Here is a 17,416-nt window from a genome sequence, read left to right as displayed (position 1 = left end):
AGCACGAGTTTTAAGGAAAAGTGATAAAGTGTATTGATAGTGGAGAAAAATATGTTATAATTAGTTTTGAGAGTGGTGAAAAAGTGTTATAATTAGTATTGAGAGTGGTGAAAAAGTGAAAAGTAAGAATAAATAAAGTATTATTAGTGGTGGGTTAGTTGTCCAAAAATGGAAAGAAAGAAAGATGAACATATTTGGGGGACGTCCCAAAAAGGAAAAAAATGAACTTATTTCAGGGACGGAGGAAGTATTATAGTATTTTATATCGGTAATGAATAATAATGAAATAATTTGAAAAAAAATTCAGATTCATAATTTCAAAGGGATTATAGCAAAAAAAAATACACGAACTTTGATAAAAGTTGCAATTTTCACCTGAACTTTTAAATTGGCCAAAATATACGTGAACTTATATTTTTTGTTGTAAATTTCACCTCGACGGAGTTCAATCATTACAAGTTCAGGTGAAATTTACAACAAAAAATATAAGTTCATGTATATTTTGGCTAATTTGAAAGTTCAGGTGAAAATTGCAATTTTTATCAAAGTTCGTGTATTTTTTTGCTATAATCCCAATTTCAAATGATAGAAAATATGTGAGATAACATAAAAGATTGTGATTAAAATATATGAGAAAAGGATAATTTTATATTGTGCTTCAAATGATATCAATAGTTGACTCTATTTATAAAGAATTTAAAAATATGAATATTGATAAAAAAAATTCTACAATAATTATCTATTTAAATTTAAATAAAAAATCCATTTGACCAATAATACCTTACCAAATGTCAAATATCTATTGAAAAAATGAAATTGTTGTTGGGCGGGTCTATCAACATCTGACACAACTCATTGATGGAAGAAATGTATTATATATATATATATATATATATATATATATATATTTCCTATAATTGATTGATTTCAATTATTGTTAAAAGTAGTCTTAGTAAACTTTGTCTCTCTTTGTCACGTATTATCAACGACATAAATCATCAGTAACTCTTTTTTATTTTTGCCACGAATACAATAATTTGCTACATCACTCAAGTCACAATATATATATATATATATATATATATATATATATATATATATTGCTAAATCACTACTCAAACTCAAACTTTCCCTGCTAATAACTGCTTGGACATAGCCAAAACTATGCTACAAACATTTTGACCCTTTAGATCAAGGCTCTTGAAATCGGACGGCTCAGATTCACCCATCCCAAAATTCTTGCTACAAGATTGAGCTTGGTTCAAAGCATTAGATGCTAAACTCAACAACTTTTGATAATCACCAGATTGCAAGACTGTTTGTGACTCGTTGACAGTGTTTGTTGCTGCAGTATATGCCTCTCCACATTTGTGGTAGATCTTGTTCAAAGTTGGATTTTTTATTGATTGTATTTCACGTACACGAATTTCGTCGTAGATTAGAAACAAGAATTTTGAGGTGTATGGGATTGTTTTTTGAGTGAGAGTTTGTAGACTATCACCATTGCGATAAAGTTGTTGTAGATATTCCGAACATTGTGATGGGTTTAGTGTTTGAGAGCAAATATTGTTAATCAAATTTTGTGATTTTTGGGCATTTGGATTTGAAGAGAGGATTGATGTTAGGGAAATGAAAGTGAAGATGAGGAAATACTTTGGAGAAACCATTGTGCGTGTATTGATGTGTTGTATCGACTTTTGAACTATGTACATGTTGGAGCAACAAGTATTGTGTTTTATAGTTTGATTTGAGGTATTAGATATGGAATAGATAGAGATGATGATTTGTTGTATAATATTTTTGTGAATTATTAATGCATTTCTTTTATTCCAGATTGCATTCCATTATAGACCTGATGAAAATCGAGAAAAAGATTAAGTTGGTATTATTTTAGATTGATTGACAAAAATTGCAGATAATAATGTTAATAAGGAAAAATGAAGATTGTTTGATACAATAACCTAATATTACTACAATTTACTAATAAAAGATTTTTGGAAAAGAAAACGATGATTCAAAAATCATTGGATAAGTTCAACTCCCCCGAAATGAAAATTTTGAGATCTGATTGTTTTTAATATTTTGAAAAATACCATTTATTCTCATGTTTTTTGCATCAAGTTAATGCAATAAGCTTTTGCTTTTTGAAAATATTGATACAATCAAAGACTAAATATGTACAATTACACTAACGTACACAACAAAGGACAAAATTCTTTGTAATAGTAATAAAAAATATCGTTACTCTGTATAGAAAGTGCCAAAGTGGGAAACAATTAAGTATTCAAAAATTAAGATGGTTATGTCCAAAATAAAATCATTAAAATAATATAAAAAAATAATGATGAAACCTGGTATTAATGAAGAATCAGTGCTAAACAAAAGAGTTTGAATATCTGAAGATTGTCAGCATCATATATGTTAGATTTGTATACTGAAAGCAAGAACCTTTTATGCTTGTATACAATGTTTCCTATGTTCACTATTTTAATCTCCTATCTGATTGTGTTCATGATTGCATATGTATGTTCTCTATCTCTATATAAGTAGATTATATGGTGTGTTGTAGATCACAGAAGACCATATAATTGGAATAACCTTAAGAGATATAAAATGATCACAGCTGAGATGACTTTAGGACGAGTCATCGGTTTAGGCTGCGGTATAGATGGAAGTAGTTTGTCTTGACTACTTGTCTATACTGGTACGTCATAACGTATTGATAGGACCACAGTGAGATGTATTCTTCTATCTGACTTAAGTGAAGAATCAAGATCTCGGTGACTTAATAAAATCTTAATACTAATAAGATTTCAAATATGTATGTTAATTCGTGTATCACTTTGACTTACTATAAGTGAGAGTTATATAGTAACTTGAGTACTCTTTATCTTGGGTGATAACGGTTAATATATGATATTTGATTATTTGTATTAGTACCCGTATCCGTTATAGGATAATGACACCCCCTTAAGGAGCTCAATAAAGTTTATTGCGTTAAACCCTGCAGGTTGATTAAGTTCAGGCGCAATAATAAAGTTTGAGTGGTACTTCTTAAGGATTACAAAGAGATTAATTAATTTAAGCTGTCAGAGCTTTAATTAATTAATGGATGTCAGATATTTTAAATATGGGGATTTAATAAGTCTAAATACAAGCCCCGACTCATCACCGGCAATAAAGGGGTAAGTCAATATTGGTTCTCTAGTGGAATGAACTAATATTTATAAATTAATTGTGGTCTGGGCTGACCATGGAGAATTAATTTATTTGAGGCCCATTTTTATTCCTTGTAGCTGGTCCCTGGACTGGCCCAAAGTCTCCTAGCCCTAGAAGGAGCAGAAATCGCCTATCACTAAGAGAAGAGGCGCCCCATACGTATTTATTTATTTAAATACAGTTGTCTGCTCTAAGGAAATACACACACTAATTAATTAGGGTTTGAGAGAGCAGAAGAGGCGCCCCACACGTGAAAAGCAGATTTCTGCCTTGGGACTTTCATAGATCGTTGTCCATCCAACGGTGAAAGCTGAGCGGGATACAGTTCAGAAGATCAGAATTGGAGTCAATCAACTCGATCATCGACAGTCTTTGCATACGCTTCTCAAGTAAGTAATCCTAACTCCAACGTGCAGCAATTAAATTCATAGGAGCATGCTAGGATTAATCGTTGTATGATAAATTAATAATAATCCAAGAAACGATCATCGGGCAAACGGAGCATTAATTCAATTTAATATTCCTTCAATATGTGAGTAGATTGTATGTTTTACAATGGACATACATACATATATGGGACAAAAAACCTATTCTAGGACAACTTTCCATTCTAATTTTTACTTTAAACATCTTTAAACTCTGCAAATTTTCTCAATCCCGCATAATTAGAGTTGTCGTGTCAATATCACCCGCAGATAAGCCTTAACTGTTAGAGCCAGTCGCATGCCCACTAAGCCTAAGTCATCATTTTAACCCTCTCAGCTCAAGTCTTCTTTCCTAAATAATAACAGGCCCAATGCATCGAAGCCCATTACATAAAATCATCCTTATTAACTTCCCCCTAGTCTAATAAAAATGCAAAATCAAGTCTTAATCATTTTAATTAGACTAAAGACTAGAATTGCAGTCCAAAGTCGCCGCATAAGCAACCCTAATTCAATAATCATTTGCACTCATTACTTTAATATAAAAGCATTCATCTTTTACTGGAACTCCCGACCACGTCTCTTCATTGCAGACCACGGCGCCTTACCTTCCACGTTCATCCACTCGCCCTTTCCATACTCGCCAGTTCGCTAATCTCGGCCATGCAATTTCATCACAGATTCTCAAGCAACAATCCTCCTACATTCAAGTTATACTCAACCTTTTCAATTTTCACAATTTTCTTTTAACTCTGGAAGCAAAAATCCCCACCATCCTTCGATACTCATTCCTCCGATGACCACCAACTCACTGCCAGAATTCATTGAGTTTCCTAGTGAGACCTTCTAAGGCCTTTTTACCACATGTACCATCTCTCCTCCTTTACTATCAACTTTAATCATTGTGTCGATTAGTTATAAGGATAGGATGGACCATCACGATCTCCCTCTTCTACCTTTCTTTCAAAAGATTTGAAACTAATGAAAGAATTTTTTTGATTCCCCATTTCAAGCTTAGATTTAAAGCTCCATACTCCTGCCCTAGAAATACCCGACCAAATTCTTGAAAACACCATTGCTCTTGATAACACTCATGTTTCCATGGTTTTTAATATTCATATGAAGTTAATTTTATAGGGAATTGAGTGTTTAATGATTGTTTTGTGCTTAAATTGCTTTATCTTGGGAAATATGAAACTTGCTCGTACTTTGATGAATTTTACAGAAATATGAAGTTTGAATTTAGACCAATAGTCTTAATAAAAGTTGTAGTTCATCTTAATACGAGTTCGTAGGCACAAACGGTTCATAAATCCGAGTTCGGATAAGGAAGATATGACTGAAATAAGAAATTCGCGCCGTAGTGAATAGTGCCCAACGGGAATGTCCGAATTTTCAGGATTTTGTGGGATTTTCGAATTTTATCAATATTTTCGAGCTCTGTACTGTATTTATCTCCTGTGCATATGTATAGGTGTTAGGTTCTTGAGGGTCTCGAATAGGTTTAGGGGGGGAATACACCTATAGACTATTTTAAATCGAAAACAAACTAACACAACCGTTTTCAGTAAAAAAAAGTTTAGCAAAACTTAGGTTGGTGACTGATACTAAATACTCTTCAGTAAATAGTTATCAGTTAAGTCAAAGACTTTAACTGATACACGTTAGGCTTCAGTCGAGTTTGTAAAACAGAGGAGTGTTATGAATTTTACTGACTATCCGAAGATTTATCAGTTAGACTAATAACACTGGCAGCGAAAAACTTTTCTTTCGAAATAGCCTTTGTGATTTAGACAAGTTGTCAAGATTTATGTTTCACTTTGCTATTAATCAGTTTCAGTTAACAAAAGGTTTGTGCATAGATAAGGAAAGTAAATACTGAAAGCGATAAACAACAAGGAGATTTTTACGTGGTTCGGAAAACACTTCCTACATCCACGGTCAATTGATCACACTGACAACTTCACTGGGCTTGTGCTTACGGGTGCGCAGCAAACCTAAACAACCGAAGATCCAATCTTCAGTACCAACACACTGAGTTGGATTTCTCACTCTTAGCTTCACTGAGATAAAACTATGCCTTTCCGTAAAGACTAAACTCCTCTCGGCTCAAACTCTCGATTCGGTCGGTTGAAAAGAGGTTCGAAAACTTGCCAACTAGATTACAAATAACATGTTCTTTGTAATTAGTTATACCTAGGCTTTGGATATACAATATTTGCCTAAGTTATAAGAGAATGTATGTAATCAGTAGTGACTGATTTTTGACTTTGTAATTATCTTCTTCGATTCAAACTTTGGAATGGCTTTGAATTACCGAGTGACGAATTCGGCAGCGTTTCAGCTTGTGTAGTTGAATTGGTGAAGATTGAAGTGATTCTCGAGCTCTATTTATAGTAGAGGTCTTGAATAGATCCGTTGGCTGAAATGGTCTTCAAGAATTCATCTGTTGGAGATAGATTTGAACTTTGCTGAGGCTTCAATATTCGAGGTTCCTTGTTTGGTGAGAACGGCTACTAAGGAGCAGGAGATTGGACATCTCTGAAAAAGATAATCACCAAAAAGGAAGGCTCTGCAGAGAAAGGACGATCCTTGAGATCTCTGCATTTAATGCGGCTGTACTCTGGGAGTGTGTGGCTTCCTTTTAACTTTGGAGGTTGAGTCCGAGGAAGCATGTTTAACTGATACTTGACTTTAGTATCAGTCCGCTGAATCCACGTGGTCCGCATTAAGTAATCAGCCGTAACTGATTCTTGGACTTTTCGATCAAATATCAGTATTTGACTTTGCCTTAATTCGTTACATTAGTCGGCATCTTCAGTCTTCAGTCTTCAATCCTCCGGTCTTCAGTCTTCAGTCTTCAGTCATCAGAGCACTAACTAAACTAGAAAAAGAACTCTAACACTTGAGTTCGAACAGTTCTAGTCTATTACAAGGAAAACCTAAGGATTTTGGTATCATCAAAACAAGGATTAGGATATTTCATTAAGTTCCCAACAATAGGTCTTCTTTTGACCTATTTAGGGTTCCCAACTTTAGTTTTCAGTTCTATAATTTTAGTTTTCATTGTTTTCCAGTTTTTAGAGCTTGGATTAGATTTCTGCAAGGATTGAAGATTCAATATCGTTCTTTCGATTTTATTTAATACAGTTCTTTCAATTGCTTTCTTTTTAATTATATTTATGTTTTCTTTTACTATGTTTGGCTAGTTTCTTTATCTGATTCGAAGGTTTGTAAATAGTTAATTAGATTCATGTGATTAATTTATTAATATCTATTTGTCTTCCAGTTTATGATTCATAATTCCTAGTGCTTAATTTCTTGTGGATTATCTGGCCAATAATTTGCATGTGTAGCTATTCGGTTTGAGACCAGACGGAGATAACTGTTTAGCGGATTCAGGAATATATGATATGATTTTATCTTGAAACCTGATGGAGATAGATAATTTATTAATCTACGATCTTTGCTGCTCTGACGAGAGTATTTGATTAAATAAGTGATCTCTCATCATAACTGAATTAAAATGGTAAATAGAATTAATAGGTTGATTGTGTGAATTTAGTTAACGACTTTACTACCCTAGGATCAGTTGCTTTATCATTTGATTTCTGTACCTGAATTTTATTTGCTATTGTTTGCAATTTATTTTTGATTAAATCTTCTTCTTATATCATTTGCATGGATAATGTGATGGTTTAGATTAGGAGTACTTAGAGTCATTTCGTTTATCAGTCCCTGAGGATACAATACTCGGTTGCTATTTATTACTACAATTGCGCTGTGTTAGTTGTAGTTTTAATTGCTAATAAATTAGTTGCAGTTTTAATTGCTAATGTTAAATTACTTTAATATTTCTGATAGGACTTAGCAGTAATTCAGGTGTTTACTATTTTTATTTATTTTATGTTCTTTCTTTTGTTTCCTGTGGTTCTGATTTGCTATGGCTATACAGGAAGAGGTTCGTGCTCTAAGGGAGCAACTGCATCGCTTGATCGAAGCGCTGGAAAATCTTGAGGCTCAAAAGCCTTCACGCCCTAGTTTCAATATCGGGAACCTCCACGAGTAAATGTCAATAATTTTGAGTTGAAAACTGGCCTGATTACAATGGTGCAACAAAACCAATATGAAGGGAAAGCTGTTGAGGATCCAAATGTGCATCTGGCGCAATTCCTGGAGCTTTGCAGCACTGTGAAGATGAACGGAGTGTTAGACGACATTTTTCGACTTCATCTTTTCCTTTCTCATTACGGGATAACGCGAAGTCGTGGTACCAGATGCTGCAGCTGGGAGAAAATACTAGATGGAAAGACATAGCGCAACTATTCCTACGCAAGTTTCATCCTCCTGGCCTTACCCTGAAGCTGAAGATGGACATTGTACAGTTCCAGCAATTTGAAGGTGAAACGCTGGCAGAAACATGGGAGAGGTACTAGGAAAGGTTGAGGAAGTGCCCGTTGCATGGATTTGATGAAGGCACAATCGTAGTGATGTTCTATAATACTTGCGGGGAACGTACAAGAATGCATATAAATAGAGCTGCGAGTGGTTCTCTGATCAGGAAAGGCAGCTCTGAGGCGATAGACATCGTCGAGAGTATGGCTGCCACGAGCTACCAATGGTCATCAGAAAGAGTTCAGTTGAAAAGGTGGTAGCTGCTTCCAATTCTGATCAGATAGCAATGCTTTCTACTCAAATGGCAGAGCTGAATGCAAAGATAGATGCGCTGACTGTTGGCAATTCTGAGTCAACTATCAGAGACTCTACAGGCGTGGAAGACGCCAATTACATCTATGAAAGGAATTATGGGAATTTCTAGCGTGGGTATCAAGGAGGACATTTGCCTTATCATCCCAATTTTTCCTATTCTAACCCCAACAATGCTCTGCAACCTCCACCTGGATTTTCTGTGTTAAGTGGATGAGTTATCAATGAACCGAAGAAGAAGTCGCTTGAGGAGACGATGCAACAAGTGTTGACGGAGGTGTCTGGAATGAAGACGACTATGGATGCGCGTGTGACCAACATGGAGAATGTCTTTTCAAGTATGGGTACGCGGATAGGCAATATGGAAAATTTGGGAAATACTGTTTCAGCGTTGTCTAAGCCGGTGCAGATGTTGGAGACTCAAGTTGGTCAAATGGCTAACCATGCAGCTGCGCAGAGCAGGCCTGGACATACCGAAGGCAAGCAGAAAGGCCAATGCAATACAATTTTCGATGACGCTCTGTCCCAAGTAGATGAGGAAACGATCAAAATTTATCTGGCCAGCTGTGGGAAGATGAGCAAGGAGCACGAACCGCCAAGTGAGGAACCATACAAGGCTCCTGTTCCACTTAGGGAATACATCCCAAAGATTTAGTTTCCTCTCGTAGGCTAATAAAGAGGGAGGTGCTTGAAGAGCAATGTGCTATGAAGACGAGCAAAAAGGTGGACGCCAAGGAAACCAAGATGGAGATCTCCCATAGAAAAAATGAGAAGGAAGCTGCTAATCCCGAGAAGCCAGAGCACAGGCGTATAGTGGAAGATCTAGAGAGACTACTTGAAGAATCGGACCGGTGTGCGCAGCATCAGACTCATTCAAAGCTGCAGGATGCCAAGGAAAAATATGAGGAGGAGAAAATCCAGCCATCAAAAGATTGTGACATTGAGCTGCTAATGAAGCTACTATCGAAGAAGAAAGATCTGGGTAGCTTTACCATTGAGTGCGAGATTGGCGGGGAACTTCTTCCCGAAGCTCTTTGTGATTTAGGGGCCAGTGTCAATGTGATGACCTTTACTGTTTTTGATCGTCTTGGTATTGGAGATCTCAAGCCAACGTCGATGGAGATTCAGATGGCGGACCGATCAAGAGTGAAGCCGAGAGAAAAGCTTGAAGACATCTTTGTGAAGGTTGACAAACTTGTCTTTCTTATGGATTTCTTGGTCTTAGACATACCTGAAGATGCAAATCCGCCATTGATCCTTGGTTGGTCATTCTTAGCTACGGGGCAGGCTCTGATTGATGTGCCGAATGGAAGTGTCAGTTTTCGTGCAACTGATGCACATGGGTCTTCTATCTCTGTTCGTATTGGTCGGTCTGTGACGCCCACATCGTTTGATGTTCATTGAGGCCATGAGGTATCGTCAAGTTCTAGACGTTAAATTAAGCACTTGTTGGGAGGTAACCCAACTGTTTTCTTGTTTTTATTTTCCTTTTCCTTTTTCTTTTTTTTTGGTTCTTTTTGTTTTCTTTGTTTTGTTTCTTTTGGGAGATTAGTGCAGTTGAGCTTGGAAGATGCGGGAATGTGAGCTTCGTCCATATCACCACCTTGGAGCATGTGTTTCTGTGAATAGTGACACACATATCATCATCTCTCCAAACTTATTTTCGAACTTATGTTCTGTAATAAGTTTGGGGGAGGGGGTGAGATTTTTTTGGCTTTATTGTTTTATCTTGCTTGGTTGGTGGTGTGTGATTGTTTTATTTTTTTTGAGTTGATTATTTCTCCATTAGATTTCTGGTGAGATGCCTATGATGATTTCTTTTCAAAATTTGTGATTTCCAATTTTTCTTGATGATTGGAGCATGATTTGAACTAATTTGTATGATTTAAAAGTGATTTTAGCCTTGACTTTTGATGTTGAATAAACCTGTGAGGATTTGAGTCATAACTGTTTATTATATGCAGTTTATTCTTTGTTGTGAGTTTTGTCATGCATGTGATGATCTTCTAGAACTTGCCATGGTTTCTGTGTCGAGATTGTTGTTGTGCCTAGGAATAGGAGATGATTTTAGGCCATCTTTTGTTAGCCACAATTTTTCCCAAACATTGTCCTTAATGAAAAAATTGTCCTTTGTTATCCACCTTGAGCCTATTTATAGCTTTTATTCTTTAGCCGGATGATAGGGGTGATGTAGTATGTGGGGATCTCTGTGTGAATGTTCATAGTGGGTCATGAAAAAGAGGGGATGATGTTGTGTTACTATTTACTCTTATAAGCTCTAAACAAGTTGTGAAAAGGAAAGAAAAAAAATTGTCGAGAAAAGAAAAAGAAAAGAAAAGAAAAAAAAGAGAGAGAAGTATGAAATCGAGTGTATATTGAGAGATTCGTTAGAAATTCGACTTTGTTTGTTGGAAATAAGTGGAGAGCATAAAAGAGTACTAGTTCTATTTTGTGATGATTAAATCCCTTGGTTGGAGTTGATTATGGTGGCATAGTTAGGTGGAAGATGAAATTTATTTCATACTTGATTTATGAAGTCATAGGGTTGGTGTTCTTGATTAAATTGAGTCACTTAGCCTATATTTCCCTACCTTAACCAATGTTTCTACATTATAACCCAAAGAAAAAGACCTTTTTGATCTTAGTCCTAGCACACTATTAGCGATGGAGATTGTAGACGATTTGGCAAGCCTATGGTAAGAGATCTACATTGCATTGAATTTCATTGACAGTATACACGTTCTATTCCACCAATTGAGAGTTGAGTGATACATTGTTGGAAAACTTATGAAATATCCTTGTCCTAGTTTTGATGATACCGAACTCCTATATTTATCTTCTAGCATAGATGTACATGTTTTCACTGAACTCAAGTGTTAAAGTTCATTTACTTAGATTAGAACTGTTGTCTAAAGACAAGCTGACTGAAGACGGAAGACTGAAGGCAGCATAACTGAAGTATATTGAAGTGGACTACCGAAGGACGCATCCTGACTGAAAATCATCAGTCACCAGTCAGAGATGCCCATGCAATTCATGTCATAGTCGAACTGAAGGTTAAGTCAAGGACCAGTCGACATTCTACATCGGACTGAAGTAAAGAGTATCAGACACGCCGCCTTAAATACACAAGTACAAATGCATTAAATGCCGAGGATTTGAGGATTGTCCTTGCAAATACCAGAATCCCTCTTTATATGTAAAGATGCAGAAGCACCATACTCCAAGAACAAGACGATTCAAACTTTTGCTAAAAGGAGTATTTGAAGATTGCCACCTCAGCCCAAGAAGTGACATTGTCTCACAACGGCAGAAATCCTGAAGATCATCTCTCCAACGGATCTATTCAAGACTTTGGCTATAAATAGAGCTTGAGGTGCGCCTACAATCTTCACCGATTCAAGACATACGCTAAAGCTCAGTCAAAATCACAGGCCAACATTTACTTAGACAAAACTTTAAATCGAAGAAGAGAGTACCCAAACAGTTGTAAAATCAGTCTAGTTGATTACCCAAACTCTCTTAGAAATCTAGGCAACCCCTGTTTATCTTAAGCCTAGAATAGATTACTTGAGAGCCTATTCTCAGTAGTCTTAGTTGGAAGAGTTCAAACCCCTTTTCAATCGAGCGAAAATAGTGTTTGAGTAGAGTGGAGTTCAGACCAGGGTTCTGACTCCAGAGATCTTAGTCGAGCGCTGGCAAAGGCACGAGTGTGTCTTATCGTGCTAGGAGTGAGCGAGCAATCTAACCCAGAGTGTTGGTAGGTTTGTTGTGTACCTGTAAGCATTAGCCTAGAGTGTTTGTCAGATTAATCATCTGGCCGTGGATTAGAAACGTTGTTTTCGAACCACGTAAAAATCCTTGTGTTCTTTATGTGCTTTCAGTTTTTCCTTATCTGCGTTAAACTTGTTTTACAACTGAATTGGATTAACTGAAAAGTGTAACTAATGATTTTGTAGTGTGACAAACTCTTTCTAAAGGCTATTTGGATTAAGTTTAAATTTTCGCTGTTGAGTTATTAGTCTAACTGATCAATCAATTGATAATCAGTAAGATTAATAACTCTACTCTGTTTTAGAAACTCTAGACTGAAGCCTTGCTTGGATATCAGTTAAAGCTCTGTGCTTGACTGAAATCAAAATACTGAAGACTTTTAGTATCAGTCTAAAACCATCATTCAATTGAAGTTTGGTTAGTTTGTTTTCAATCCGCGAAAAATAGCCTTCAGGTGTATTCCCCCCATAAACCTGTTCAGTCAACCCTCCGGGACCCAACATACACATACCTTGTGAGATTCAAGTGTTTGGAATGTCAAGGTTGATTTTGGTATAAGTTGTGTTTATTGGTGAATTTTATGTTTAATTGTTCAGGATTTGAGAATTCTATCATTCTTTATTTTTCTGAGGCATCTATGATCTAGAATTCTACCCATTCGTGTTTATTGATTTTATTCTTCCCATTATTCGAGGACGAACAATGGCTTAAGTTTGAGGGAGTTGATAACACTCATATTTCCATGATTTTTAATATTCATATGATGTCAATTTTATAGTGAATTGAGTGTTTGATGATTGTTTTGAGCTTAAATTGCGTTATCTTGTGAAATATGATACTTGCTCGTACTTTGATGAATTTTACATAAACATGGAGTCTGAATTTGGACTAATGGGCTTAATGAAAGTTGTAGTTCGTCTCAATACGAGTTCGTAGGAGCAAACGGTTTGCAAATCCGAGTTTCGACGAGGAAGATATGACTGAAACAATAAAGTCGCGCGCAATAGTGAATAGTGCTCGACGGGAATTTCTGAATTTTTGGGATTTTGCGGGATTTTTCGGATTTTATCAGTATTTTCAAGCTATGTAATGTATTTATCTTATGTGCATATATATAGTTCTTCTTTTGACCTATTTAGGGTTCCCAATTTTAGTTTTCAGTTCTATAATTTTAGTTTTCATTGTTTACTAGTTTTTAGAGCTTGGATTAGATTTCTGCAAGGATTGAAGATTTAAGATCGTTCTTTCGATTTGATTTAATACTGTTCTTTCAATTGCTTTCTTTTTAATTATATTTATATTTTCTTTTACTATGTCTGGCTAGATTTTTTATCTGATTCGAGGGTTTGCAAATAGTTAATTAGATTCATGTGATTAATTTGTTAATGTCTATTTCCCTTCCACTTTATGATTCATAATTCCTGATGCTTAATTTCTTGTGGATTATCAGACTAATAATTTGCATGTTTAGCTATTCGGTTTGAGACCTGAAGGAGATAGCTGTTTAGCGGATTCAGGAATGTAAGATATGATTTTAACCTTGAGACCTGACGGATATAGGTGGATCATAGGGAGCTATTTTTAGGAGCTATTGGGAGTTAGTATATTATCTTGAGACCTGACGGAGATTGATAATTTATTAATCTACGATCTTTGCTGCTCTGACAAGAGTATTTGATTAAATAAGTGATCTCTCATCATAATTGGATTAAATTGGTAAATAGGATTAATAGGTTGATTGTGTGAATTTAGTTAATGACTTTACTACATACCCTAGGATAAGTTGCTTTATCATTGGATTTCTTTACATGAATTTTATTTGCTATTGTTTGCAATTTAGTTTTGATTAAATCTTCTTCGTATATCGTTTCCCTAGATACTGTGATGGTTTAGATTAGGAGTACTTAGAGCCATTTCATTTATCAGTCCCTGAGGATACGATACTCGGTTGCTATTTATTACTAGCGTTGTGTTAGTTGCAGATTTAATTGCTAATAAATTAGTGATCAACTCTATGGGAAACTCAGGTTTCAGCAGGGCTACGTCTGTCTCCCCTATTTTTAATAGTTGAGATTAGGAGTATTTAGAGCCGTTTCGTTTATCAGTCCCTGACGATGCGATACTCAGTTGCTATATATTACTACAATTGCGTTGTGTTAGTTGTAATTTTAATTGCTAATAAATTAGTGATCAGCTCTATGGGAAACTCAGGTGTGAGCAGGGCTACGTCTGTTTCCCCCATTTATAATAGTTGAGATTTTGAATTAATTTGAGATACTCTTATTTCAATTAGCTCCCTCAACCATTGGTAGGGCTCTGGTGTTTCTTCTTCACAACCATGACGTTCGTGCTATCGCTTGTCTGTTTTTCAAAACTCAGGTGTTGAAGAAGACAAACATGTTTTATAATTTTTCTTGCTTTTTCCGATTTAAAATATCTTTTTTGAATAGCCTCAACACCTACGACAAAGATTTCATAGCTCAATATTTTTTCACCGAAACTCTAAGACTACCATTATCGGTTCAAAAGTGGGAGACCAGGTCTCTGCCACATGTGTAATGCAAAATTAAAAAAAAAATTGATAAATGAGTAGAGGCCACGGTCGACCTTGTCAAAAATGAGACCATGCATGGTCCCTCTCTCTCCTCAAGTATCTACCAATGATATTGTAACACTTGTCATCATTTAATTGGGTGAGTAGATTTTATTAGGATATGGTGAAGCACTGAATCACCAACACCTAAACTAGAAGATTGATAGCAGATAGATCGGAACCTGAAATAAATAGACGGACGGATGTTCCTTTTACTCTTCAACGGAGTAGTCCTTTACAGATACCCAAGCATACATGTAAAACTTAAGAGAAAAGATCGGTCCCTTCTACTATTACAGACATGCTATTTATAAGAGATGGAGAGGGGAGGGTAAGATTGTCTTTTCCTTCATGGCACGTGCTCGGTACGTCCTTGGCGTCGTTGTCACTAGTGGTTGTCCTTGCTCCAACGGCCTTGCAGCTTTTGTATCCTTCAGAAAGTAGTTGGGAGCTCTTCGCTCGTGTCGTCATCTCTAGGTGTTGAAGCCTGCGCTGCTTTCTCCGAAGAGTGTTAGTGCTGCGCCGCCCTCTCTTAGGGTGGTGATGACTGCGCTGCTCCTTCAGGGGGTGGAATGACTGCGCTGCTCTCTCAAAGGGGCGCTGGGATCTCCATTCTTTGTCCTGCACTGTTAGTTTTCCTATTTTGTGAGATAATCATTAAGGCAGTAGATACTTCATATTGATAACATATGGAATACGGGTCGTGTGCTGCGCTGATGAGGACCTTATCCCTCATCAGCTACTCCCCCCCTTATTCTACGAAAAGAAGTAGATTTTCACATGAATTTTCGTAGATGAGAAGTGTTTGCTTTGAGGTATGGAAGAATAGCCGATATCAAGGAAGGCAATGAGTGAGCCTGCGCAGGAGGGCCTCGTATCGCCGCCTGCGCTGACTGCCATGGTACAGAACTTGTCCCATCGCATTTAATGTGATCTGATGTTTTTGAGTACTTTGTGACGTCCTTCCACGCTTCTACTTTTGTGAGGGCGAGATCTCGACCCTCCGTTTTCACCTACCATTCTGGGATGAAATCCCAACCTTCCATTTTCCTTTCACATATCCCAACCCTAATGATTATTCTCCCTCCTTTCCCTCGATTCAAATTCCCCTCTTATAAATACCCCCCATCACCTTCGTCTTCTTCTTCTTCTTCTCCTTCTCCGAACTTCCTTTCAGATTTTTCCGGTTTCTCCGATCTCTCGTCGTCCCCAGTTTCCTTGTTAGGCTTCCCCTCCGACCATCACTTCTCCTACCAGGTTAGGTTCTCCCTTCTTCCATTATCCCCTGCGGCCTGCTCGCTTCCTCTCGGTTGTGTTGTTGCGTGTCTGTTTTCTTTTTGTTTTGTGTGTGTTTTTTTCGTGCGGTCGCCATGGCCACCGTGGGTGCCAGACAACAACAAATAAATGAGGCGGATGATATGACGTGCCAAGGTTGTCATTTTCCTCGTTCCACCATCTCCACCGCCCAAATGACGGAAGTACGGGGGTTATTACGCATTAAGCCGGATGATCGCGAACTGAAAATCCGGATGCAGCGGGAATCCGGCGATATGCCTGATGCGGACGGGCAATGGCGCCCGAACACCATCCCTATCTGGCATGCGCAGGTGAAGGCGGGTCTGCGCTTACCCCCTTCCCCTTTTCTTGTGGGGATATGTGAGCGATTCAGGATCCCCTTTTTTCAGATCTCTCCTTCTTCCCTCCGTAGGGCCTTTATTCTACATATCCTCTGCGCTGCTAATAACTACCCCCATAGTGTAGAGTTGTTTCACCAGACCCACATCCTAAAAAAGACCGATTATCACTACAACTTTACTGCCAAGCCCAAGATGAACTTGACATTCCTAGGTAATCTTCATTCTAGGGATAAGAAATTTCGTGACAAGTATTTCTTTGTACAAGTGCGGAATGGGACTTGGGCGGACTGCGCAGGTACTAATGAGGTGGAGTGGCATCGGACGAAGCACTCTTCTCCCCCAAATAGAAAACCCTAGGTAAACTAGAAATTGCCTTCATCGATCTCCTGGGCCAAGCCTTTGCTAACAAAGATTTTGATGTCCTTAAACTAGTCGCTTCTCCCTCTGTCTTGGCTGGGGCTGGCCTCTTCTCCCGTTATCCCCAAACCTCCATCGGTATATTCCAAATGTTTGTATCGTCTTTCGTGCTGAAATTTTTTTATTTCCTAATCATTCTCCTTCCTGCGCAGGTATGTGGAGATCTGCTGAGCACGGTGCCATTGCTTCATTCAGTTTCCTTCCCGATCCTGTTGTTGAGGGAGACACTACCCCGCAGACTGGGTCGGCGCAGCATGTGTCCCCTGAGTCTTTCAATCCTGGGCGGCCCCATCCGAGTTCGTCTGCTGCTGACATTCAACCTCTTCAACTCCACGACGAAGGTGATGCGAGTTCCGCTGAGGGTACTCGTAAGCGTCGCAAGACTCGACGGGTAGTCTCATCCAAGAAGAGAAAGGTCCCTGCTTCTGGTGCCGAGAGTAAGGATTCTTTCGAAGCCTTACTCGATGATGTGTCTCCTCAAGCTGCGCCGGCAAGGGAGGGGTCTGACTCCGTTGTGGAGATTCCAGGCCCTCGTGCTTTGAGAGATTTGACCGGACAAGAGTGCCGGTCCCAGATGGAATCGCAGATCGCCTCTGTCGACCTGCGCAGGTACGATGTCATGAACATGGGGGACCTGGCCTTTG

At 37.7% G+C, this 17,416-nt stretch overlaps 1 protein-coding gene across 1 annotated transcript; it reads right to left on the bottom strand.

Annotated features, from left to right (window-relative positions):
• Positions 1 to 1,121: 1,121 nt before the first annotated feature.
• On the bottom strand, positions 1,122 to 1,667 carry LOC130994102 (uncharacterized). Its single transcript, XM_057919136.1, has one exon. The coding sequence runs from the start codon at positions 1,665 to 1,667 to the stop codon at positions 1,122 to 1,124; it is 546 nt and encodes a 181-aa protein (XP_057775119.1).
• Positions 1,668 to 17,416: the final 15,749 nt, after the last annotated feature.

Source organism: Salvia miltiorrhiza, chromosome 7 (genome assembly GCF_028751815.1).
Source record: "Salvia miltiorrhiza cultivar Shanhuang (shh) chromosome 7, IMPLAD_Smil_shh, whole genome shotgun sequence".
Lineage (NCBI taxonomy): Eukaryota > Viridiplantae > Streptophyta > Magnoliopsida > Lamiales > Lamiaceae > Salvia > Salvia miltiorrhiza.
This window is presented reverse-complemented; position numbering and strand designations above follow the sequence as displayed.

Bases quoted from the DNA above. Each gene is read 5' to 3' on its own strand.
- LOC130994102 (XM_057919136.1), bottom strand. From the start codon at position 1,667: ATGGTTTCTCCAAAGTATTTCCTCATCTTCACTTTCATTTCCCTAACA.